This window comes from Marmota flaviventris, chromosome 7 (assembly GCF_047511675.1).
Source record: "Marmota flaviventris isolate mMarFla1 chromosome 7, mMarFla1.hap1, whole genome shotgun sequence".
Lineage (NCBI taxonomy): Eukaryota > Metazoa > Chordata > Mammalia > Rodentia > Sciuridae > Marmota > Marmota flaviventris.
Genome location: NC_092504.1, coordinates 12896324 through 12923069, shown reverse-complemented (window position 1 = coordinate 12923069; position 26746 = coordinate 12896324). Strand labels below are relative to the sequence as shown.

At 44.6% G+C, this 26746-nt stretch overlaps 1 protein-coding gene across 2 annotated transcripts; it reads left to right on the top strand.

The window, feature by feature from the left end:
* Positions 1–1509: 1509 nt before the first annotated feature.
* Positions 1510–26149, top strand: Qdpr (quinoid dihydropteridine reductase). Of its 2 annotated transcripts, XM_027939253.2 has the most exons (8): positions 1510–1743; positions 4176–4268; positions 7962–8058; positions 10805–10945; positions 17183–17291; positions 19064–19147; positions 21945–22002; positions 24714–26149. In XM_027939253.2, exons 1-8 carry the CDS (start codon positions 1645–1647, stop codon positions 24726–24728), a joined length of 696 nt encoding a protein of 231 aa, XP_027795054.1. In that variant the 5' UTR covers positions 1510–1644; the 3' UTR covers positions 24729–26149. The 2 variants fall into 2 exon arrangements, with proteins under 2 accessions (XP_027795054.1, XP_027795044.1); XM_027939243.3 differs by lacking the exon at positions 24714–26149 and having other exon boundaries at positions 21945–22648.
* Positions 26150–26746: the final 597 nt, after the last annotated feature.

Below are 26746 nucleotides of genomic sequence, written 5' to 3'. Positions count from 1 at the left end.
ACTTATCAGAGAGAACATTTGGCCTTTGGTTTTTTTGGGATTGACTTACTTTGCTTAGCATGATATTCTCCAACTCCATCCATTTATCTGCAAATGCCATGATTTTATTCTCTTTTAATGCTGAGTAATATTCCAATGTGGTATCACTTTTTTTTTTCCCCTAAATAGTGAACTTCTTAACTTTTGGTGCTTTAGGGATTAAGCAATCATTTCCAGGAAATGGATCATCATTTCTATGGATAACACAGGATTCCCAAGGAGCCCATGGTGTGCTGATTGGAGGTGTACTTAAGCAAATCCTGGCTGTTGAAGATCTGGGTTCAAATTTTCTCCTGGGTCATGGGATTGTTTGGTGGAATAAAATGAACCAGCACACAGGAGTCACTTACTGGCATTGACATTTATTGAGCTCCTACCACTTAACTATACCATATATTCCTCTAAGTACTATAGTATTGTCATGGAGAAAAATGTAAATGACACCTCTCTTAGCTGGCTTGAAAATGACTAATTTTGCAGACTGCATGGCTGGACAAAATATTAATAGTTTCCCCCTAGCTTTATTGCAGATGACACCTCTGACTGTGGGTTATGATGACAGCAGCTACTTAGGTTACTCTTCAGAGACTGAAGGCCACTGGTGCCGAAAACAACTCTTCCCTCGGGCCTGCAGAGTCGGACAGGCACTGGAACTGGATGAAAAGGCTCGGCACCTGTCTGCTTCCTTACCTTCTTTGCCTTTGGGTCAGATTCCACTCAGCACTGTATGTAGACATGTTGATCATTTTGAGAACTGTTTTGATCAAAACTATAATATAGGGTTTACTTGACATGGACTCCTTAGTCTTTATCCCGGTTTGAGGGCTAAATACAGCTACCTGCCACCAGGACCAGAAACACTAAACCATGAAAGGAACGTAAAACCGTGACCCCTGGGTTCCTGGGAGAGCTCCATCTATTCCCAGAAAAGACGTGAATATTCCTCGCCGTTGTTAGCTTCTCGATCTTATTATTTGTACCCTACATGTCCTCCACCCTCTAGAGTTGAGAAGTTGATTTGTCAGCAAGACAGCTCCTTCTTTTTTCCTTCGGCCACTGGATGAAACCTTCCTTTCTTCCTCTCCTGTTTGGATCCTGGTTTTTCCGAGGATGTGCTTCCGAACCTGGGTTTGCTAACAGCATTACCTTTTGCAATCCTTCCCCAAACCTCGGGGAAACAGACAGAATATTCTTCCCAATTCACTCCCGAGGAAACTGAGGCATGGAGTCAGAAAGGAAGTCGCTTAGGCCACACAGCTTTCGAACAGTGGGGCAGGCAGAGTCCGCACTCTTACTTAGATAAATAATGTATTTTAGGAGGTTTGTTTTGCAAAGGATTTCCAGCTCCTCGTGCAACTGCGCCCTGCTGCCACGCGCGCTCTCGGCGCTCCACTGTCGGGGGCTGGACCCTCCTGAGTGACAGACGGTCAGAAGGCGGGGCTTTGCCGGTGTCTCCGCCCCCGAGGCGTGGTGGATGTGGGCGTGGCTGCAGGCGCAGGTCCGGGGCGGCAGAGCTCGCTTGCTTTGGTGGAGGGCTACGCGGCGTTGCCAGTGCGGCGCTCAGTCCGGGCCTCGGGAGCTGCGGCGCCGGCGGGGAGCAGCGGCATGGCGGCGGCTGCGGGCGAGGCGCGCCGGGTGCTGGTGTACGGCGGCAGGGGCGCGCTGGGCTCGCAATGCGTGCAGGCCTTCCGGGCCCGCAACTGGGTAATGTGGCGGGCCGGGCACTGTGGGGACCGGGCCCAGGGCTGCTTGTGCAGCGGAGGGCAGCCAGGGGGAAGCTAGGACCCCTGTGCACCTGGGACTCCGGTGCCTGCACGTGCGCGCACACTCTGCAGGTCTCTGTCTTGCAGACATGCAGGCCCCAGTGCCAGGAGGTGGTAGTGAGGCTGCCCCCTAGACTCTCACCTGGCCCAGAAAGTCCAGAGCAGTTCCAGAGGGGGAGGAAGAGGAGCCGGGGTGAGAGAATGTAGAAGGAAGCCTCTAGAATTAGACTGCCTGTTGCCTCTGGTTACTAGGCCCACGACCGTGAATTGATTACTTAACGCCTGCAAACCTCAGTTTCCCCTTACATAAAATGGGATTACTGATGGCGTTTACCCCTCGGGGGAGTTTTGAAGAGTAAATGAGATAATTGATGTTGTTGCAGGTAACTTATCTGACACACGTGCCAAAAGCTATTTAAATGCCAGTTATTTTTGATGTTACTATTACCACCCCTGTTCCTTTAGCTCCTTTGGACCTGCCAATTTGAAGACAGCCCGCAGCTGCTGCCAGCTTTTTAACAAAGAATATTTCAACTACTTTTTGTAATCAAGTGTCCAGTCTCAGAGAGTGGCAGGTGCAACAGGGCTAATGGTGGGAGGGGCAGGGACTCTTGAGCCATCTGGTCAGCACATGGGTCTTCTCTGCAGCTGCCACATGCTCAAAAGTCTGTCCTGTAGTTGTGGGGCATCTTTCCAGTGATTTTAGTTAGCAGAGGCAGCAGCCTGGGTAAGGGAGTCCCCTTGGATCACAGGGAGGGTCCCAGGGTTTTCTTCTCTCTCAAAACTTGGAATAAGCTTCTAAAGGATTCCAAACACACCTTTCTCTCCTGTCACCTGCTCAGAACGTGGGAAGACTGGTTAGAGTGTCTTCCTAGGTCTGCAGAGATGGAGGTTTAGATGGCAGCGTTGAAGGAATGTCTGCTGGGGGTTAGGCACTGTGCCCCTACACATCAGAGCTCCCAGACTGCTAATTTCCTTTAGTCCTCCCTGTAACTTTAGTGGGGTGGATCCTATTAGTGTCTTGTTGTTGAAGACAGGGAAGGTTGTGCTTTCACTTGGCAGGGGGCACTTTGGTTTACCTCCGCCTCTGTTGGAGTCTGGCCAACTAATTTACCTCTGACTCTGTCTTTTTCCCCTTTCCTTGTTGGTTCTTAGGGAGGGTTGGGAGGGAGTCTTTTTTGTCTCAGTATTCCCCGTGGCTTTTGGAGTTCAAGTAATGAGAGTTGTTGAATGATTCTGTGGTCACAGCTTAAGGTAGAGATACTGACCTCTGGGGCCTTCAGACTGAAGGACCCTGGAGCTTTCTGAGTAAGAACCCTGTGTCACCTGTGCCTGGAGACTTAGCATCCTCCATTTAATGTAATTTTTGCTAACCTTGTCAGTCATATAACCCACTTTGTGTGGATGAGGAATGGCTGTGGTGTTTGAGGCTGAAAAAGCCTCTCAGTGGAAGAACCAGCATCCACTGTGATCTGTCCAACTCTCAAACCTCTCTGCCATAGACATGCATCCTCCAAACTACTGGCCTCCACGGGAGGAATCTGGTCAGCCACATGCTGTTGTATAGTCTGAGAGCTAGAAAGGGTTTTACATTTTCAAATGGTTAAAAAAAATCATAAGAACAATATTTTGTGACGTGGAAATTATATGAAATTCATAGTTCAGCATCTGAAGATTCATTGGAACACAGCCATGCTCCTTCATGTCCTGTTGTCTGTAGCTGGCTGTGTTCTGCTGCTATCATAACAGATTTGAGTGCTTGTGACAGAGACCATATGCCAGCAAAGCCTGAAGTGATTACTATCTGGCCTTTACAGAAGATTTGCTGACTCCTGGTGTCTCTAGAAGTGTAGAGAAGGAGGGGAGGTGTTTGGAGTGAAAATGCACAGGGAGGAGGTGAAATCTGGGGTCAAAGTCACAAGTTTCTGGGAGAGGTCAGTTGCTTCTCTAGTGGGTTTTCATTTAAGTGTTGAGCATCCTTACAGCAAAAAATCTGAAATGCTCCCAAATCCAAAACTTTCTGAGGGCCAGCGTGATACCCTAGCTGAAAAATACCACACCATGAAACTTTGTGGCATGTACAAAATTATTAAATATATTATGTAAGATTACCTAGAGGCTTTGGGTGTAAGGTATATATGAAATGTAAGTGCGTTTATATTTTGACTTGGGCCATCGCAAGATATATTATGTGTGTGCTAATATTCTAAAATCTGAAAATCTCCAAAATCTGAAACAAGAATTTTAGATCAGGGATCCTCATCCTGTGAGCCTCTTTTCTTTTTTTTGTCTCCCCTCATTTCTGGGTGTGGATGTGGATCTTTAAGGGAGTAACTTGGTGTCTCTGAATCAAAACTATTTTCTTCTCCCTAGTGGGTTGCCAGCATCGATGTGGTGGAGAATGAGGAGGCCAGTGCTAGTGTCGTTGTTAGGATGACGGACTCCTTTACCGAACAGGCTGCCCAGGTAACTCCAGAAATATCCCCAGGGATGGGCCATGAAGCCCCTTATTGTGTATTCTTTTTTTTTTTTACAATCATTATTTCTATAATTATGAAAGAAAGCCATTTGTGCTCATGGAGGAAAATTTGGACAAAGTGATAAAATACAAAGTTAATTATATAATCCATGTCTGAGTAGCTCATTGTGGCCTGTTTTCTTGTCTTTCCTGTGCAAACCATATGTATTACTTTTGAAAGTTGGGGTAGTTTTGTATTTTTTTTGTACTAGGATCAGCTTTTTAATTTTTCTTTTAAATTTCTTCTGTAATTTAAATTCTTCAGCACTTAAAAAAAACCTTTGGGATGTGCACTTTTTCATATTGTTGATTTGCCACAGTTTACTTATTTCTATTTATTGTACACTTCAATTTTTTGCAGATTTTCATTTTGTTTCTTATTATTTATCAAGAATGGTGTGGTGAATATCTTTGTCTACATAGCTGATTTTTGGTATACGTTCTACAATGTGAAGTTAGCTAGTTCAAAGGATGAATGTTAACATAGGATATTTTAAATTAAAAAACTATATGCATATCATAAAACAGGCTGAACACAGTTATATAAATATAGAGGTAAACTGTAAAATGCTTCCTTTTCTCCTCACTTTACTCCCCCAAAGGCAGCACTGTTAACTGCAGCGATGTCTTGGTATAAATGTCTTAGATGCTCTTAGGCAGCTCTTCCTTTCTGGAGGAGCCCTTTCGAGCCGCCTGGAGGACTCTGTTTAATGTCTCATGCTGGTGGTCAGCCCTCATGCCTCAGAAAATCTCCAGGTCATCCTGTGTGATGTACTGTGTTTTCACAACCATTCATGAGGCAGGTGAGAGGATCATGTTATTGCTGGGAACACTGGGTTTCAGACACTAAGTGCCGTGGTCAACAAGCTAGTTCCTGGTGGAATCAGGGACATGGGTCCTGACACTAATGTGGCTTCTAAGTGGGTCACCTTTTCCTTTTTTTTTTTTTTTTTAATATTTTTTAGTTGTCAATGGACCTTATTTTATTTGTTCATATGCGGTGCTGAGAATCGAACCCAGTGCCTCACACATGCCAGGCAAGTGCTCTACCACTGAGCCCCAACCCCAGCTCCCACTTTTTCCTTTTCATGTAATTGTGCTCTCCTTGATGATCTTACACTGATGGATGTTTTCTGATTTTTGGCCGTTTTGACAACAAATTTAAAGAATTTCTAAGGTGATGTGTATATGATGCAGAAAATACAGATAAGCAAAAAGAAGAAATTGTTGATAGTTTCACAATGTAGTTAATTATTTTTAAGTTCACCACCAATCCATCTCTCCAAACATGCAATTCTAAAATATTTAAGAATAAAATTGAGCATAACTTGCAGCTCATTTGCTCTTTCTAGAGTATCAGATTGATGTAGGATAGAATTAAAAGCCGGATGACTTACTGTGGAACATAGTCATCTTTTGATACCTATGGGGAGATGGTTCCTGAACTTTCTGTGGATATCAAAATGTTCAGATGCTCAAGTCCTTTATATAGAGTAGTATAGCATTTTCAGTAACCTACATGCCTCCTGTATACTTTTATCCTCTCTAGACTACTTATGAGAACTAATACAATGCTGGTGCTATGTTAATATATGTTATGATGATAAGAAAAAAGTCTATACATGTTTATTACAGATGTAGTTTTTCCCTTTGAAAATTTTCTTTCCAAGGTTTGTTGAATCAGATGTGTAGCCCATGGATGGCGGACCATGTTTTCATTGTTCTTATTTTTCTTAATATGGTCCTAATGTTTGCTCTACTTACATGTTAAAAATTGAACTTAATGAGTATAATAATAAAGTTGACCTGGCTTCTTTAGTTGCTAGGCACTGTTCTAAGTGCATTATTTACTTTAATTCATCTAGTCTCCATAATACCCTCAAAGCAAAGTTTCTAATTTTATCTCCCTTTTAGAAATGGGGAAATGAGGCACAGAAGGACCTTTGGTATTTGCTCAAGGTCAAACAGGTAGGAGGTGGCATAGTCAGAATTTGAACCTGGGCAATGGGATTAGTTTAATGACTGTGTTTTTAGCCATTGTGCTGAGTTTCCCCAGAGCAAACTACTTCAGGTGAACAAAGTAATTAAAAAACAAAATGGAAGGGCAGTGCCAGGGCTCGGCAGGCAGAGGGCCTTTTGGGTGTGGGTCTCTGCAGTCAGTTCCTGCTATCTGCAGGTTCTGAAGTCCCTGTGGGTTTTTGAATGTGGCTGTTGTCCCCACCTGAAACTCGACTATAGAATACATCTGTAAGAGACTGAGGAATGCCTTAATTTTTGTGGCTCAGCTTTTAAAATTATTTATTTATGGATCAACAGCATGATAGTTAGTTTTTAGTTTTAAAGCTCCACAAGAAGAAATTCAATCCTGAGACATGTAAAATTGGCCAATGGGTAGGAAATTAGTGACAAGATTTAAAAGACAGTAAGGGTATAGAAGATTCTTGGGCACGGAGCCAAAATTTAAGTGGAGGGAATTTAAAACAGTCTCATTTAAATTTTATTGTAAACATGAAATGTAGATGCTTTAAAAAGGAAAATAAGTCAAACAGGTCATGGTTGCTGGCTCCATGTGTCCCTAAAATGTAGACTGTGCTGGGTTAGGTATGGGGTATGTGCATGTGTAGATGTCAGGGAGCTGATCCAGCTTCTGGCAGGCAGATGGACTCTGAGCTCTGGACACAGCTTCAGAGAGGAGAGAGGGGCCAAGGGGCAACTCAGAGCCACAGGAGGAAGGTCAACAAAAGATGCATCAGGTTAGGTGGAGGCCAAGGGAGATTTGGGAAACTTCTGAAAAATGAAAGGTGAGGCATGTAGGGGAGGGAAGATTGGTTTCCACTGGCGATTGAAGGAGCAGTTGAGCCCACAGAAATTGCCTGGGAAGAGGTAATAGACGGAGGTGTTGCTGGAGAGACCCTGGGTCCTGATGTAAATCCTTAGAAGATTGACGTTAATGAGCACTCGGGAGGCATCACCTCAGCCATTCTAGAGAACTCAGGAAGAGTCATGGTCCCTGGCCAGAGTGGCCTGTCTCGCCAGACTGTTCTTTTAATAAATTGAAACAAGAGGCCATGAATATATTTTTTGTGCTTTCAAATTTCAAACAAATGTGGATCATTAAAATGAACCCCATGTAATCAGTATTTACCAACATTTTGCCTTGACTGTCTTTTTTTCTTGTGCTTAATTTTTCTTTAACATTTTCTGTGAGTTGCAGTTAAAGGGCTTATTAACTGGGAACACAGGGTAGAATTGATTTTCTTCTCAGATTATGATTCCGTGATTTGCAAAGAAAGTCTGGAGAGGAGTTCACCAGGATGTTAGCTGTGGGCCATGAAACCTAGGGAGAAACCTTGTTCTCCTTTTCTTTATTCATTGCTGTGTTTGGGGGGAAGCTGTCCCTACCTTTTAAAATATTATACGGAGGCTCTAGATTGCTTAATGAAAATCCCACTGAAATGTAATTGGCTTCTCTATTCAAAACACCCCTCAGAGGTCAGTCTTTCTGTCTGGTGTCCTGTGTTGATAGCCAGCACTATAAACTGGCTTAGAATGAAGAGGAAGAGAAACCAAGACAACTGTCAGGATACAGACTGTCTCAGGCTGCCCTACAGCTCATGCATCTGCTTGTTCCCTTGCTCAAGGTGACTGCTGAGGTTGGAAAGCTCCTGGGTGAAGACAAGGTGGACGCCATTCTCTGTGTCGCTGGAGGATGGGCTGGGGGCAATGCCAAATCCAAGTGTGAGTTCTTTTCCGAGTTAATCATTCACATTACTCTGCTCTTTGTCCATCTGATGCGGATCAGGTGTTGGCGAGATGCCAGGCCAGCTGTTTTTCTGTGTGTCTCCCAGAATCTTTACAGTAGCTCTGTGACTTAGTCCATTTCGTGCTGCTACAACAAGAATGCCTGAGAGTGGGTCAGTTATAAAGATCAGAAATTTATTTCTCACGGTTCTGGAGGATGGAAAGTCCAAAGCTGAGACTTGGTATCTGGTGAGGGCCTTCTTGCTGCATGATCCCATGGTGGAAAGCAACAGGCAAGGGAGCAGGAGGGAGAGGGGGTGGGAGGACAGGAGTTCATCCCTTTATCAGTAAATAAACTCCTGCAATAATGACATTAATCCGCTCATGAGGACATAATCACTTTTAAATGTCTCAACCCTCTTTACTTTTGCACTGAGGTCAAAGTTTCCAACAGGTAAACTTTTGGGGACACATTCAGACCACAGCACTCTCAGGTAGTGATTAACACCTGTCTTTTAGAGATGAAGAGAAAACGTCCCACAGAGGGAGAGAGGGAAGGTAGACATTGAGTTTGAAACTCAAAAATAGAGACAGAATGAAATAAGCTGTTTCTGCCCAAATTCTCAGAGTTGATTCTATTCAGGAATTGGGGGATGTGCATGAACTTGAGAGATTTTTCTGCAGGTCCAAAGAACTCAGATTTGATCTTTTGCTGCATCCGATTACATTTTTCAACTTTTTATTAGGAACATTTTTCACACACACAGAAAATGCACACAAGGCTATTTCACCAACCCGATTACTGCACAAAATACCAGTCTCATGTTTAAATGTGGCTCACAGAACTTCAATTCCTCTTTAAATGGCTTTGTTTAGTATAAAAGAGATGGTAAAATTAGGAAACTTCCTTTTTCTTTATTAATCGCTGCTTTTGAGGGGGCTCCTTAGTGTTATAAAGAGGCTCTAAATTGCTTCATGGAATAGTCATTACGCCCTCCAAGTAGACTCAACAGTTGTTAATGTTTGCCAAACTTAACGCTCGCCTGCTTTCTTGCATGCCTGCACTTTTTGTATGGCTTTTTTGTTAGCCATTGGAGGGAAAGTACATGTCACCTCACCTCAGCATGCACCTTTTCCAACGGTGAGCCTGTTTTCCTGCATTATCCCAACACCATTGTACCTATGAAGATTGACAGTAATTCTATAGTTAATAATGTCAAGTTGCAGACTGTTGCTGTTTTTAGTCTCTTCATGCAGAATTCTTCTCCTACTCCCATGAGACTTTTTGTCAAGTCGCAGGCAGTTTTCAGAAATAGAATGTCCCATGTTCTGAACTCTGTTGTTTCCTCCATGATATCATTTGACGTGTTCCTCTGTCCCTGCTGTTTCCTTGTGAACTGGAAGTTAGATCTAGAGACTTGATAAGATTCAGGTTAAACATTTTCGAGGTGGGAGTTCTTGAATGCACTGAGTATTACATCACACGGAAGCCCAATGTGTCAGGTGGCCCTGCCCCTGTCAATGCCAGATTTAATGCTTGGTTAAGGGGGTAAGTGTCCTACTTCCACGTTTTCATGTTTGCAGAGTACATGACGCATCAGATTATGTATAGAACTGCGTCCCCCATGATTTTAAGCACCCGTTGGTGACCCCTGCCTAAAGCCATATGCTGGCAACTGGAAAGTGGTAGTTTACTAATTTTAACATCCCTTTTAAACGTATTAGCTAAAGTCACTTAAAGAGGAATTGAAATTCTGTGAGCCACATTTAAATGTGAGATTTTGTGTTTTGTGGGATAGTTAGGTTGGCAACGTAGCCTGATGACCTTGGGTGTATTTTGGAAGCAAGAAATGATAAATATGGGTCCAGCACATTTTTTCCTAGTGTTTTTTAGTAGGAAAATGCAACCCCTGGTTTGCGCCTACCGATCCCTCTATGAGGAGGGCATTCTTTCTGGATCATGGGGTTCCATGTGTCCTGTTAGTCGCCCCTTGGTGGGGTGACATGTTACCACTTGTCCCTCCTGCCTATCTGGCAGGAGGCTAAAACATGTGTGACAGGGTTGTCATTTCAGTTCCCTTTGGGAGCTTTAGCTGACAGTAACCTTTCAGCCACAAACAATGTAGCTCTGCCAAAGCCCTCTTTATGGCCATATGGTAACATCCCTTGGATTTTCATCATGGATAAAAGCCCACATAGTCATATAGGTTCTTGTTTTAAATCTAATGCCTTTTGTAAAATAAAATAATCTATGAATTAATGCCAGTGTGGCAGTTTGGTGACTCCAGATTTACTTGCTAAATTTTTTTTTTTTTTTTTTTTTTAATAAAGAGAGAGTGAGAGACAGAGGGAGAGAGAGAGAGAGAATTTTTAACATTTATTTTTTAGTTTTCGGCAGACACAACATCTTTGTTTGTATGTGGTGCTGAGGATCGAACCCCGGCCGCACGCATGCCAGGCGAGCGTGCTATCGCTTGAGCCACATCCCCAGCCCCAACTTGCTAAAATTTAATGGCTAAAATTTTCCTGGTTAGCAGGTGAGGAAGCTGAGACTTGGTGGTCACATGCCCGGGTTTGAGCCTGTGCCTGCCTCTCTGACTACCCAGCCCTGTGCTGTTGGTATTAGACCCTGCAGGCAGGGGACCAGGGGGCTGTAGGGACTCCTTGAGTTAGGGCTTGATGTGTTGAGCTCTCCTTTGATTTTCTTCTCTGGGAAACTGAGCCCACATGTTTTTCTGCTTAGCTCTCTTTAAAAACTGTGACCTGATGTGGAAGCAGAGCATGTGGACATCCACCATCTCCAGTCATCTAGCCACCAAGCACCTCAAAGAAGGAGGCCTCTTGACCTTGGCTGGTGCCAAGGCTGCCCTGGATGGGACTCCCGGTAAGCATTTATTTTCCAGCTGTGAAATGGGAATGTTGGCATTGCATGTTGGGGCTGCTAAGCACTTCATGGAATGAGGACTACTAAAGCCCTTTATGCTCTCAGGTGCTTTAAGGTTGGATGGATTTTACTTCCTTTTATTCCTGACTCTGTAGTGGGAGGGGTCCTGATCTTTTCATTTGCATTTGTCCTCATGTCACACTGACTAAGGAATACTAGTCTGGCACCCCTATCTGGTCCATTTAGGTGTGGTCCACCCAGGAGTGAATGGTGTGGTGGGTATTCGCTGGTTGATAAATAGGTTTTATTATCATTGCACGTGGTCACTCGTCCCAGAGAAGGAGCTTGGCAGCTGGAAGTGCTGAGGACTCCGGAATGAGAGGCTAGGAGTAGATGCCCCATTCTGTTTTCTCTGACCAAATTTCTGTTGTTGTTTCTCTAATTGTACAACAGTGACAATAATATCCAACTTGAAGAGTCACTGTAAAGCTATAGAGCTGTTGAAGGGTGGATAGTGTCCAGCATGGGGTGAGACCAGTACACGGAAGGTCTTACTAGGTACACATCAAATGGTAGATCTTATTATATTCACTCTTTGCCTTTCAGATATATTCTCATTTAATCTTGGGGTAGGTATCACTGTTTGCTGTTTGAATATATAAGTTCGGGAGTTAAGTCTAGGTTTATACAGTAGAGATGCAAACTTGCTTTGAACAAAAACTCTGACCCTTTCTGAATTGTGTGCTGTTTCCATTCCATTGTGCAGACCCCAGCGTCCTTTGCCTTTGTTGTTTCCTGTATTCATTTGCTGGGACTGCCACACACTGGGTGGCTTAAACAATAGAAATTCATTTTCTTGCCTTTCTCGAGTTGGAAGTCTGCAGTCAAGATGTTGGTAGTGTTGGTTTCTCCTGAGGCCTTTCCTTGGCTTACAGGTGGCTGCCTTTTACCTGTGTGCTCACCGTCTTCCATAAGTTTGTGCTAATTTCCTCTCCTTAGGAGGATCATGTTGGTCTGAGTTCCCACCCTAATGACCTCACTTTGATCACTTTCTTAATGACTCTTTCCAAATATAGTCACATTCTTGGGGGAGGACTGCTGATTAGGACCTCAAGTAAACTTGGGGGATGCACTCCCCTTGGAACAGGCTAAAGTGCACAGAGGGGAAGAAAGTGTCCCCTAAACTCCTGGTTGTTGTTTTTTTTTTTAAAGGGAACTTTTTTGGATCTAATAATGGAGACCTGGGGCACCTTCTCAATTTTAATGTAACTCACTGAACAATGAGGCCCTTATTAATTAGTGATTTCTTTTTCTTCTTCCTTTTTCTTATTTTGGAACCAGGGATTGAACTCAGGGGCACTTGACCACGGAGCCACATCCCCAGTCCTATTTTGTTTTTTAAAATAGAGACAGGGTCTCACTGAGTTGTTTAGTGCCTTGCTTTTGCTAAGGCTGGCTTTGAACTCATGATCCTCCTGCCTCAGCCTCCTGAGCTGCTGGGAGTGTGCCACCAGGCTTAAGTAGCGATTTCTTGCCACTCATTTTCTTATTACATTTCCCAGAGCATATGATTGTACAAGTCCATGGCTGTTGTTATAATTAAATCTGTGTAGATGTTAGATGTTTGGTTGAGGTCTGATTTTATTAAATGTGACATAGGCCAGAGGTACTAAAAAGTAAATACAGAAATGAATAATAGTTTGACATTTAGAAACAAAACCCTAGGACTGAAAGACTTAATTTTTCTAAAGGACAAAGCAGTCCTCTCTCTTTTCCTTTGGTTTCTAAGTTCAGATCGTCCCCGACTTTCAATAGTAATTCAATTTTCCAATTTTTTGACTTTGCAGTATGAGAAGGCATACCTGTTATTCAGGTGTTCACTTTCAGTACAGTATTCAACAACTTACATGAGATAAGCTCTTTGTTAGATGATTTTGCCTGATTACAGCTCATGGAAATATTTGAACATGTTTAAAGCAGGTGAGGCTGAGCCATGCTCTTTGCTAGATGCGTTTTCAACTTGCTGTTTCAGCTGTCCATGGGTTTATCAGGATGTGGCCCATCATAAATTGAGAAGCATCTGTATCCTTCTTTGTGTGCCTGTAAGCCCTGAAAGTATCTACACTGGTCTTCTATGGTGACTCTCACGCTTACTCACCATTACATATTTGACAAGTTCCTTGACCACTTTGAGCCTTGTTTGTTATCTGTAAAATGAAGATAAGTAATGATTCTCCTGTATGTGGTGGTTGTGACTTGTGTACGTCTTGACAGAGGTAAATGGCTCGGAGGGTATTGCAGCAAGTCCATAACAGTGTGAATGAACTCTTAGTGCATGCTCCAGGCTTACTTTTGCCCAATGACTGCTGCTTACAACAGTCATAAATTTATCTCTAAACTCTTAGGTTAGATGTTAAGCTTATTTGAGGCATGAGATCTTTTTGTTGTTATTGTACTGTGGATGGAACTGAAGGCCTCATTCATGCTAGGCAAGTTAAGCTATGTCCCCAGCCCTTTTTAATTTTTCTTTTTATTTTCAGAGAGAGTCTTACTAAGTTGCCCAAGTTGGCCTTGAACTTATGATCTCCTGCTTCAGTCTCCCAAGTAGCGGGTCTTACAGTCATAGGTGTCCATGCCTGGAGAGTCATGATGTCTTTCAGCTTTGTTCAGATATCTCCCTGCCAAAAAAAAAGATTGGTGGGGCTGGGTTTTGTGGCTCAGTGGTAGAGCTCTCTCCTGACATGCGCGGGGCTCTGGGTTCAATCCTCAGCACCACATAAATGTAAAATAAAGATGTTGTGTCCACATAAAACTAAAAAATAAATAAATATAAAAAAAGATTGGGGAAATCTATTTATACTTTGAAAATAAATGATGAATCAAGCTTAATAGCCCCTTAAACCCAAGAAGATTTGTTCAGACATAATTTTTTTTTTCTTTTGGAGAGATACTGAGTAAATGTCCCACTGAGTAAATGTTCTCCCTCTTTCCAGGGTTGTATTTGAGGGCTGTTTATTAGAGGATACATCTACTAAAATGATGGATCACTGTGCAGTGATTAGAGTCTTTGTAGGAATTACACTGATCATTGTATAATTTGGAAGACAGTGTTTTTCTTCTTTGTGAGGTGTACTTTTGTTTTGGATTTCGCAAATGAACTCTTACCCACTTTGTGTGCCAAAGGTGGTGTTCTGTAGGGCTCAGCCATTAGGGTTGCTTGTTGCTTTCTTCCCTTCCCCAGATCCCCTCTCTTGGGACTTTGCTGAGTTTGTCATGTTTTTAATTCACTGTTGGCTTCCTGATCCCTGATTAAATAGAGAAGCGCAGGATGGTGAAACACTCTCCTTGTGCTTCTGAGTACTTTTTGAGACCTTGACCCTCTTTTGCAATTCTTGGTGATTGTGGAGGCTGGTTGCTGGTTGGTTCCTGGCTGGGCTGTGGTGTCCCTCCCCCTGGGCCTGGCTGCCCCTGAATGGTGGCATTAGCAGTACACGCGGTGCTGGGGTTTTTTAGGGAGGCTGCTGAGGTCTGGAAGGAATGGTAGCTTTCTGAAGGGGGAGGTGTGATGGGATCACCCGTGCTCACTGTTGCTGTGACAGGATCCAGTGAGCAGCTGCAGTTGGGTGCAGTGGGGAGCACAGAGAGGAGGGACACCCTATTTCTGCCACATGTTTGTGGGGCAAACACACCTCCCCTAATAAAAGGTATCTCTTGCTTCAGGCAGCAAACCTCATTAAATAGTGGGAGGGAAGAGAGACTTAAAGGTAGCATGATACATTGGTCAAATTGGCTCAGGCGGTGTGCCTCTCACATTGTACAGCCTATGGTACATCAGTTCATCTCAGTAAATTTGTTTGAAAAAAAAAAGTCTAATTTTTTTAGGCATCTGTCTTGCAGTGTTAGGTTTATTGGGTCAAGTTCTGTATGTGCTTGATGTCACTCTGTCTGCAGAGGTACCTCTAAAGTAGGTGCAATTGTTACCCCTTGCATGTAGGCAAGAAAACCAAAGTTCAGTGATGCTAGGTGACTTGTCTAAGACCACTCAGCCAGGAAGTAGTGAGTGAGCTAGTAAGTAGCAGATCGGTGTGGATACTGCATGGATCCATTGACTTGGTCATTGTATTGAGTGCTTGGGATGGTTCAGGGGTGCTGGTGGTGAGCATGGGACACTGTGCCCAGTTGAGGTCTAAGCAAAATGCTCTGGGGAGAGCAAAGGGGAAGGGGGACCCCAGCTCTGGGAGGTTTTCTGGAGGGAGCTGATTTGATCAGGATCTAGGAATTTGAAAAGAACCATATAATCATCGCTGCTGCATTAATTATGTTCACAAGGATCCTGTGCATCCTACTTGCACCAAAGGTAGTTTAGTAATAAATGATTTTTGAGTAATACTGGCACAATTTTTCTTTTAAAGCTTCACATTGTGGATGCACCACTTTTTTGCCAAAGATTTTGGCATAAAATCTGTGACAATTACGCAGTAAAATATGTAGAACTTAAGGGGAAAGATGAGAAGTTGCTTTAGTTTTTATTTAAACAATTTTATTAATCAGCTTTTTAATTGGAAAACTAACCAATGCATGTAGCAAACGTCCACATGGAGCTAAAAGAAGTACAGTGAGCAGGAAGAGTCCCTCCCATGCAGCCTCTGGTCCTGCCGCTCTCCCTCCCCGGCTCTGCCAGTCACGCCTCTCCTGTACCCTTCTGGAAGCATCCTGTGCGTATTCTGTGTGCACCCACACAACGCCAGGTGCATTCACATGTTTAAAACAATAGTTCCATGGCTTTATAGAGGCATTTTTGTGCCTTGCTTTTTTTCACTTTCTCATAGATTGTTCTTTCAAAGTTAGTTTGTCTGGAATACTGAGAATCTAAGGGTAGTGGGAAGCGTTTGCACAGTTTTAATGAAGCAGAGCTCCCAGGCAGAGCTTCGACTTCACACACTTTTTTGAGGACCGGTCCCTTGATTAAGCCCTGTTCTCCACCCTCACCTGTTGCCCTTTTCTGATTACAATGATTTCAGTCCTTATTGAATGCCACTCTTTGGATTGGGGCTACACTGTTAAATAGTTAAGATCCCTCCCTTGGGAGCTCTGGGAGTGAAGAAACCTGCTTGAGATGTAAGATGACTTTTTGTGTAAGTGCCTAGTGACATGGGCATTAGTATTGCATTTGGTGGGGATGAACTGGAGGCTGAAGGGGCCGCTGACACTCGCCTGAGTCTCAGTGGTGAGGAACCACGCCTGGGTCCCAAGCTCTGACCTAGGTTCTTTTCCGTGGGCTGTGGGACTCCTCCTCGGAGCCGGGAGTTTCTTTGTGTTCCTAACACTGGATCTGTGAATTCACACATAGAAGAGGCTTGGTAATGGGATGGGTTCAGTGGGGTTTCCGTGTCTGGGAGTGGCAGCCCCTGGCAGCTGCTTCCCAGGCTCTGGCTTTGTAGGCAGTGGAGTGATGGCAGGTGGGCCCAGTGACACTAAAGAAATAATGTTGAGACCAGAATTGACAGTCGTGCAGAAGGAGTGCAGGCTGCTGTTCCCATCTCTGGTGAGGAGACAGGCTGTAGATACCTTCAATGCATGCCTGCAGGACGATATGAGTAATGGAGAGCTGGCCTGGAGGGCGTCCTGTCTGTCCTAGCCCCCAGCAGAGCATCTCCCAGGCAAGGGGGTAGCTGATGCCCCCTCACGAAGTTGCGCTCCCCACCACCGTTAGATGGGCAGTCCCTGGCCCCATGTGCCCTCTGGTTCCTGAGGCCTTTTGTGGATATGGTCTCCTTTGATCCTCAGCCTTGTGAATAAATTGAGATCTGAGTCGCCACTTCCATTTACGGATGGAAAAACAGGCCCAAGGGGTCTGTGATTTTGTAGTTGTTGGTAAAACAGGAGTGAGAGCCCCACTTTTTGAATTCTAGGTCCAGGACCCTTCCTTCTGCTTTTTATTACAGCTGGGGAAGAAGAATTGGCAGTGACACCTGGGGGTCTCTAGGAACCTGTGTTCCTGGAACCTGGCCAGAGGCTACAGCCCCTGCCTGCCTGACCCTGTCCCCTCTTTCTCTTTGCTCGCTGTCTATTTTCAGTGTGAGTGTGTGGGTGAGGTGCCCTGCCTGAAGGAGGCGGCCAGATGCGGCTATTGATAAAATTTTAAGGAAATAAAGATGTACAAAGGAGATCACATGTTCCTGTGGTCACTCTGGAAGCCAGAGGTAACTGAGACGTTTTTTTCTCCCCATTTCCCAGGAATGATTGGCTACGGCATGGCCAAGGGTGCTGTCCATCAGCTCTGCCAGAGCCTCGCGGGCAAGAATAGCGGCATGCCACCGGGGGCTGCTGCCATCGCCGTGCTTCCGTAAGTGCTTGGGGGTTTCCTGGATGCCATTCACTTCTGCCCACCTCTGTCCAGTGCCAGGAGCTGATGGTTGTCTCAGAGTTGCTTTCTGCCAGGGACTTGTGTGTTCATCATCTCAGATTCCAAAATTCACCAGAGACCCTTGTCTTGGTCTGTTCCTGCTGCTATAACAAAGTATCTTAGGCTGGGTGATTTATAAGCCACAGAAGTTTATTGCTCACAGTTCCGGAGGCTGGGAAGACCAGACTCAAGCTGCCTGCCGGTTTGATGTCTGGTGAGAGCTTATTTCTCATAGATGCTGTATTCTCTGTGAGGTCACATGGTGGAAGGACAACAGGGCTCCCTCAAGCCTCTAATCCCATACATGTTGAGGGAGCTCTCATGACCTGATCGTCTCCCCCCCCCCCCAACCCCAGATCTATCAATTGTTTATCACTTACCAACTTTTGAGGTAAATGAAGAGTAAGCTTCTTAAAAACTTCGTTGGACTCACCCCTATCCCATGGTCCCCTTTCCCTTCTCCCACTCTCTATACCCAACTAAGTGTCACCAGAGCATTTAGTTAAGCTATTATTTCGGCTAAGCCAAGTGCACTGCTGTTTTTTTTTTTATTTCTGGCCTCAATTGTTATAGTTTCTCACCTACTGCACGGATTTATTCCCTTTCTTTACCATACACACCAATACTGACGGGCCCGTCTCCTAATACCACCTGCAGATGGTATTTCAACCTGTGAACCAGGGCTGGGTGGCAGTAGGCAGGGGGTGGCATTCAGCCTGTAGCAGTGCATCTTCAGCTGTTGGATTAGATCAGGTGTCCAGAGTGGTTGATTAGCTGGTGGGACAGGTCTGTCCTCTTCTTTTCTTGGTTTCATTTCCCCCCCATTTTTCCCTGCGTCCCGCTTCCTTTAAAAGTAGTTTACACGTTCTGTTTTACCATATGTAGCCCCATTGTTCATGTTGTTAGGAGGTCAGTGTGTGTGAGAGAGAGAGAGAGAGTGTGTGTGTGTGTGTGTGTGTGTATGTTGGGGGCCATGCATGGGTGGCAAAGCGAAGGAGGGTTTATGAGAGAATGTGGCAGCTATGGGCTGTGATCAGGAAGGAGGTCCCCAGTCAGTGTCCCATGTGGTGGCAGCAGCCTTGGTGGTGGCGTGTTCCTTCTCCCTGCAGGGATTCTAGCACCAACTGGCCTGCTTCTCTTGTGATCCTAGGAAGGGACCCTGAGGCTGCCCAGGGACCACCTTTCCAGTTCCCTCTCAGTTGTGAGGTTTTACGACTCTGTGAACATCTGGCAGCTATTTTGAATGATTCCTGAGGCCAAAAAAATCCAAAGATTTCATGAAGAGTAGACTTATACTTTAATATTTTAGTATTCTCATGTTTGAAGGAATGTCATTCCACTTGAATCCTTGGAAATGAGTCTGCTTCCCTTCAGGGAGCGTGTGGAGACTTCACAAAGCAATTCACTCCCATAAGGACCATCTTTAAAAGGAAGGCAGAATATGGTTCTTCCCATTTTGTTCTTGTCTGCCTCAAGGTGAGTGGCAGACAGCTTGACAGAGTTACTACGCTCAGGTGTGACTTTTGTTAGTATGGACAGCTTCCTGGTCTCTCTGATCATCCTCCTGTCTGATTTCTCGCATGGACGTCTGCTGGTGCCAGAGGCTCGGGGTGGTAATGGTGCATGTTTGCCTTTTCCTGCCCAGGAGGCCTGGGAAACTGCTATAAAGGTGATGCATAAATGACACGCTTATCTCTCTTTCTGTGTTACAGGGTCACCCTGGATACACCGATGAACAGGAAATCAATGCCGGAGGCTGACTTCAGCTCCTGGACACCCTTAGAATTCCTAGTCGAGTGAGTATTTCAGAGATGGCACTAACTCAGCAGCCCCCAGCCCCCAGTCTCTGCCTTTTATGTGCTAAAGGATAAGCCCATGCTCTGTCAGTTCATCAGTAATCCAAGGGTGGCCTTGGGAGGTCACTGGGCCTCTGGGGATATGTGACACTTCAGTCCAAATCTCAGGGTAGGTGGGTTGGGAGCTGAGCCATAGTGGAGGGGTTTATAGTGAATCCTGATCCCCCAGCCACCTTCCACTAAGCTGAAAATGTGAGTTAATGCTCTGGGCCTCAGTTTGTCTGGCTGTGTGGCGAGGCCCATGTTGATGGTTCAGAGGATGAAACGTGGTGGTGTGTGCTGAGCCCCTGGCACAGTGTTGGACCCTTAGCAAGTAAACCTTAGCTCCTGTACTGTCATTGCCGATGTGACCAGGGACCCCTGTGTAGTAGTGAGACTCTGGGTAGAAGGTCTGGGATCATGTTCTCCATCTGTCAAGCCATAGACCTGCAGAAAGCTGAAATCTGTCCACCTGTTTGTGTGAACATGCGGCATTTGAGAGCTCACTAGAGAAAGGGTTGATTTGCTCTTCTTGCTTTTTCCATCTCAGTTTCTCAGACCCCTCTGTTTCATAATCCTGTATTCACTGAGCCCTAACTGGGGTCAGGTACCGCGCTCAGCCCTGGGCGCAGGGGGTTGTAATCCCCTCTCATGGAGCCGGTGGGCCCAGCGGGTGGAGGCCGAGACCTCGCCCAGCAGAGCTGGCGTATTAGATGCTCCGGTGGTTGTAGGGATGTTTGCATAGTGTGGAGGTGCTTCTGGCCTAATGTTTCAGGCTCATTTAAATTAAATGGGGATATGTTTGGGGTTTGCATTTTATGTTTGCAACAAGTACCTACACTGCACTGGTTACGTGCCAAGCGGCCCTCTGAACACTGCATTGCAATTACTTAACGCTCAAGGCAGACTCTTTCTTCACTTAAAGCTTGGGGACTTGGGGACATTGTGGGGGTGAGTAACTTGCCTGAGGTCACAGAACAGAGCCAGAAATCAGACCCAGGCAGTGTGGCCTCCAAACCTGTAGTCTTAATAAATGGTATGTTGACAGTTGTTTCTGCCTGTGCTGGGAATCATGCTTAATGCTTTGTTTATAAAGAGAAAAAAGTTCAAAGTAGCGGAACAGATCAAGCTTTGAATTATGATTGCATTTGAATTCCTTTTTTTGACAGTGCTGGGGATCAAACGTAGGGCCTCAGACCTGCTAAATGGGTGCTCTACCACTGAGCTGTATTCCCCGCTGATTTTTTTTTTTTTCAAAGCCAGTGCTCCCAACAGCACTTGAGAGAGACATTGATCTAGGACCCTGACTCTAGATGGAATATATGGGCTCCCATGTGTGAATTTGTGCGAGCCACAGACCCCAGAGGACGGGCTGTCTCAGGCAAACTTGGTCTAGAAATCATATTTAGCCATTTACAGTCTTTGAAAACTCGCTGGATGAGCTGGTGTGAAATTTGCTTTGAAATGTCTGTGAGCACATTGCTTCCTTAGCATCCATGGTAAGGTTCTCTCTCATCCACTCCAAATTAAGAAGACAGACAATCAGAGACATGTACAATGAACACGGGAACCTCTACACCTCCAGTGTGACCGGTCTTCCCCAGCGGGGCCGTGCTCTGCCTGCTCCAGGACAGAGGACCACAACGTTGTAGTTTTTAGGGAGTTTTGCAGCCTCCGATTTCTGAGCCTGGACTTCTCTTGGCTCATTCAGCCCTCAGAGAAGGAGCTCGGATGACCTATAGCTGACCACCAGATCTACTCTAGAAGGTTATAGGTTGGCACGAGAGTGTCCCTAGAACCTTTGAGTGCTTTCTAAGGAGGTCTGGAGGACCAGCTGGCGAGCCGTCAAAGTGGATGCTGTACTCTAGTGTCAATGTTTTGTTTTTAAAAATGTCACCTAGTTGTGGCTATTCCCTGTGAATTCATAGAATTCTTGCAGTTGTGTCTCCAGAGAGGTTCCTCCTGGCTGCCACAGCAGGCTCAGGTGCCCCTCTCCCCAGTGCAGTTGTTGCCTGCTCTTGTTGCGGCTCTCAGCGTTTTATTGTAATAGTCTGGTTTTTGTATCTCTTTTTTCATTGCTTGGCACAGCTGTGGGTGTGCTTCACGATATTTGCTTAAAAAAATAGAATTAATTTCCAAGGTGTAAGATTCAATTGGTTCCCTCCATATCTGTGGCTTCTGCATACTTGGAATCAACCAACCTTGGGTTGAAAATATTGGAGGAATATTTGCTTCTGTGCTGAACACGTGCAGATTTTTAAAATTGTCTTTATTCCCTGACCATTTGGTGTAACTACTGTTTACATGGATTTATATTGTGTTAGGTGTCTAGAGATGATCTGAAGTGCCTGGGAGGATGTGTGTAGGTTACATGCAAATGCTGTGTCATTTTATATGAAGGGCTTGAGCCTCTTCGGATTTTGGTATCCTCAGGAATCCTGGAACTAGTTCCCTGCAGATACTGAGGATACCTCTGTTGTACATGTGTCTTTCTCTTAAATTAACTAAAGTCCTTTTTAATCACTTAAGATAACATCACCCTTATAAAGAATTTCAACAGTGCAGAAAAATACAAAAAATGAATGTTAAGGTCACATCAAATATTGTCACTCAGAAGTTAGAATGAACCAGAGACTGAACTCCCTGGGGCCCTTTCACAGCTGCTGCTGTATATCACCCTCCCTGCAGCCACTGATGTGAACATGAGCAGGCCCAGACTTTCGTTTTGAAAATGTAAAGCTTTTCTTCTTTGTTCTAGAACCTTCCATGACTGGATCACAGGGAAAAACCGACCCAGCTCAGGAAGTCTAATCCAGGTGGTGACCACAGAAGGAAAGACGGAGCTCACCCCAGCGTATTTTTAAGCTTCATCTTCAGTGCCTGGGAGGGGCCTGCCATAACAGTCACTAACCTGTCTCAGTGTGACCGTGTCTGGCCCTGTGTTTTCTGTAACCCTGTGTGTGGTACGAGATAGCGAGTCCTGGTTTTCTCTCACCTAACGTTCATTTGCTCTCCCTCTCCCTGGACAGTGTAATATGTTTATGTGAAATAACATGTGATTGGGGCCTGCAAGTAGCACTGCCAGTCTGTGCTGACTGCACGAGGTGGTCTCTGAATGCCCGTCTGTGTCAGCGTTGTGCTGGATTGCTCTTGAGTCACTCGTCTGTTCCTGACAGAGGCTGCTGCCTCCACTAGATCAGTGATTTCTTGGTATTGGGTCATTTTGAGGGCTGAGTTATTTTTGAATGTCACTTATTGTTTTATGTCATAGATGTAGTTTTTGTGACCTTGAATTAAACTGCCTTAAAACTACTTTTGTGGTGTCAGCAAAATCCCCTGGACTCTATCATGGTGTCCTTTGCTTGTACAGTTGTCAAGTGTGCCCTAGCCTAGGGCTAAGTGTGCAAGAGAACTACTGGTGAGTCTTTGGAGTATTTTCTCCTAATAAATGCACTTCATTTACTGTGTTGTCTTCTTGAACCAAACTGAGCGTCACGTGCAGTTGTCATAGACGGTGCGCTGGAATCACAGGCTGCCTGAGGGCTTTTATCTGCTGTTCTCAAAGGGGGCGAGTGGTTTTCTCCACACAGTAGCTGTCTGTCTTGGGCACATCTGACTCGGAGGGTGGGGGCATGGCCTTGTGCCTCTAGTAGTGGCTCTTCAGGTGACTGACTCGGGCCCACCTGGTTGGGAACTCATGGTGTAATCCAATGTAGTCATTTTGCAGATGAGGAAATTGGTCCAGAGAGACGATAACCATTGTTGCCAGTAAGTGCCAGGACTGAGCCCAGAGGCCCTGTCACAGACAGCTGCTGTGGGTAAAGGCCCGTACTCTGTGTTTTCTTCTTTTTAATGAAGTGAAATTCTCATAAAATTACCCAAACTTATTAAATTAAAGTCAAGGTGAGCAATCCAGTGGCATTCACACACCCACAGGTTGTACAGCTGCTGCCTGTAGGCCCCAACTATATTCATCTCCAAAATAAAACCCCGGGGCCTTTCAGCAGTTCCTTTCCACTGCCCTCCGTGGTAGCTCCTCTGAGGACCTTATTGCACGGCATGTGTGTGAACTGCAGCTTTGTGTATTGTCATCCTTTGGTAGACGTTGGGCTGTCTGTCCTGTTGGCTGCTGTGAGTATTGCTGCCATGAACATTCATGTACAAGTGTTCAGACACTATTTTCAACTCTTGGTTAAATGCCAAGGAGCAAGGTTGCTTGGTATTATGGTAATTTCTTTGCCTAACTTTTTGAGTTAAAAAAAAATATTTTAGAATTTTTTTATTCTTGTCATTATTCTTCAGGGTGGTTTTATCTAAGTATGACAGGAAAGAATCTGGGAGCTCCCAGAAAGGTAGGACTGCTTATTCAGGGTCTCCCAGCTGGAGAGCATCACACCTGGAATTGGAACTCAGATCCAGCAGTTGATAGCACCTGCATAAGTTGCCTAGGTCCTCACACGTCCAGTCTTCCATCTCATCCTCAGAATTTCTAGGATGGGGCTGGGGTATAGCTCAGTGGTAGAGCACTTCCCTAGTGTGTGCAGTACCCTGGGTTTCATCCCCAGCACTGAAAAGTAAAACAAATGAATACCTAGGAAGGATGGCTCCATTATTTAGTTGAGAAACAGTCCCCTATGTGACTTGCTCAGGATACAGTTAGATTCGGGAAAGCTGGTAGTTTTTATTCTACTTAGAAATCAGACCTAGTAAGTAGTGATTGAGGTGTGTTTTTATCAGCAAAACTCAACATCATGTCAGCTATGCAGGGAAACTGTTTCCAGAGGCCAGCTTAGTTATCACAGAGAAGGTAAGGAGGGGTAGCTTTGGAGCAGAGAGGAAATAAACTGGTAACTGGAAATGCACTAAATATGTGCCAAGAGGAGAAGAAGATCCAGGACTGAGTTCTCTAGAAGATTAGGAAGAAGAGAAAAATTAATAGAGGGCACTGTAATAGTCCATTTGTGCTACTCTAATGAAATACCTGAGGCTGGGTAACTGTATAAAGAAAAGAGATTGATTTAGCTCACAGTTCTGAGGTTACAACCTGCATCTGGTGATGGGGGCTTACGTTTTAACACATGAACCCTTAGGGGACATACCCAAACCATATCCAAGCCATAGGAGACACTGATGAGGAAGAACCAATAAGGCAAAAACTAAGGATGTGGTGTCATGGGGTAAAGTGAAGAAAGTGTGTTAAGAGGAGATGGTGAACAGCAAGGCTGAATGTGGCTGAGAAGTAGGATGGAAGCTAAAACTGACCACTGTCCTTGTCATGCGGGGGTCATCACGATCCTGACGAGCATTTTCAGGGGTAGTGGGAGGACAAAGATTTGAGTGGACTTTAGAGGGCCTGGGAGGAGAGGGATTGTGTGCAGACACTCTTTAACTCAGTTTAGATACTTGACCTCTATCCTTGGCCAGAATCTAGAAAAATCTGCCTGGTTTTGGACCTGCTTTTTGCTTAAATCATTTCTTGGGTAGCTGATCTGAAATGTAATTTTAAGCCTGACTTTTGAATTTTCAGGTTCTCTCCACCTGAGCTTGCCAGAAGCATACTTGCCCCCTCGATGCTCATCTCCTGCCCTGTTGCAGATTGTGGCTTCTGCATCTCCTCAACTGCTATCACTGGTGTGGTCAGCCTGCACATTCCTAGAAGCTGAAGGTGCACACAGTTTCTGGGAACAGTTAGAGCTGTTGCATGTCCTGGGGCTGCAGAGGACTGGGAGGGAGACACTGTTGTCTGTTCCATTAAACAATTGCAACTTTTCCTTGGAAACTTTCACTTTGAGTCTAACCTACTTCCAGGAGTAGGAAAGAGTAATAGAGAGACGGTGGAAGACTACGTGCATTTGAACTTGCCTCTTCCACCTACTTGCTGTATGACAACCTGGTGTATACGCATGTCTCAAAGGGGAAATGAGGACAATAATGTCGGTAATCTCCAAGGATGAAGCAAATGAATGCAAGTACGGGGATTCGCACATGGAAATGCTCGAAAATTTTGGTTATTATTTCTTATCTTTGCATCAACATATGGAAAAATGATAAGGTTCCTCCATGTTGTAGCATATTTTGGTTTTATTGCCAAACAATATTCCTTTGTGCAGATCTATCTATCCATCCATCCATTGATGAGACTGTTCTTTTTGCCTTTGGCCATTATGAATTATGCTGCTTTGAGCACATGTCTGCTAACTTGTTTGGACATATGTTTATTTCTCTTGGGTATATACCTAGTAGTAGAATTGTTGTGTATTAGATGTTTAACCATTTTAGCAAGTGCTAGAATGGTTTTCCAAGTAGCAGCACCATTTAATACTCCCACCAGGAGCATATGAGTGTTCTAGTTTTTACACCCCCAGACGGACACATGTTGTCTGTCTTTTTTATTGTAGCCATGCTAATATATGTAAAGTGGTACATCATTGTGGTTTTGATTCCCATTCCCTCACTGATGACGCTGAACATCTTTTCATGTGCTTTTGGCATTTGTATATCTCCTTTGGTGAAATGTCTGCTGAGATGTGTGTTAGCTTTTCATCACTATGATCAAAATACCTGACAAGAACAACTTAGAGGAGGAAAAGTTTATTTGGGTTCATGGTTTCAGAGGTTCAGTCCATGGTTGACTGACTGCATTGCCTTTTGCCTAAGGTGAGGCAAAACATGGATAGCATGGAGAAAAGCGGCTCTGCTCACGGCAGCCAGGAGCTGGGGCCAAGATTCAGTCCAAGGCATGCCCCCAGCGACCTTCCTTCAACAGTGTTCCATCTGCCTACAGTTACCGCTCAGTAGTCCATTTAAATGATTAATCCATGAAGTGGACTGACTCACTAATGAGGTTACAGCTCTTATAATCTAACATTTCACTTCTGAACATTTCTGTATTGCCTAATATGGGAGCTCTTGGGGGGAACACCTTGTATCCAAACTATAACACGATCCTTTGCCCATTTGTAATGGTGTTGTCTTCCTATTATTGAATCCTAATATTTTTATATAAATATTCTCCATGTAAGACCCTTTCAGCTATGTGATTTGCAAAAATTCTCTCCTAGTCTGCGAGTTGTCTTTTCACCTCATATCAGTGGTGCCTCTTGAAACATAAACTTTAAAAAAAAATTTTTTTATACCTTTATTTTATTTACTTTTATGTGGTGCTGATGATCGAACCCAGGGCCTCACACGTGTTAGGCAACAACCCCAGCCCCAAAACATCAACGGATTTAATGATTTTCATTAAGGACCTAAACTTTTTCTTGACTGTTCTAGGGAACCTAGACAGAGATACTGGATGAGGTAGACTGATGAGGAAGTTAAGGTCATGAGAAATTCACTGTTATTTCTTCAAAAGCTATAGCTAGAATAGAAGAAAGCCAGAATTTACACCAAAGTTCGTGGGATTCCTTAGCCCTGCTCCAAACTATGCTTTGCGGGGACATGTGGCATGATATTGCACACCTTGGTCCCTTGGGTGGTAATGATAAGGGGCATGCATAGATCATCTTCTTTGAGCATGGAGTTTTATGCACATTCTTCTTGGTGCCTCTTCTTCAT

Coding starts and splice junctions, on each gene's coding strand:
- Qdpr (XM_027939243.3), top strand. CDS start 1,645: ATGGCGGCGGCTGCGGGCGAGGCGCGCCGGGTGCTGGTGTACGGCGGC. Junction 1,744..4,175: donor CCTTCCGGGCCCGCAACTGG/GTAATGTGGCGG, acceptor TCTTCTCCCTAG/TGGGTTGCCAGCATCGATGT. Junction 17,292..19,063: donor GCTGCCATCGCCGTGCTTCC/GTAAGTGCTTGG, acceptor TCTGTGTTACAG/GGTCACCCTGGATACACCGA.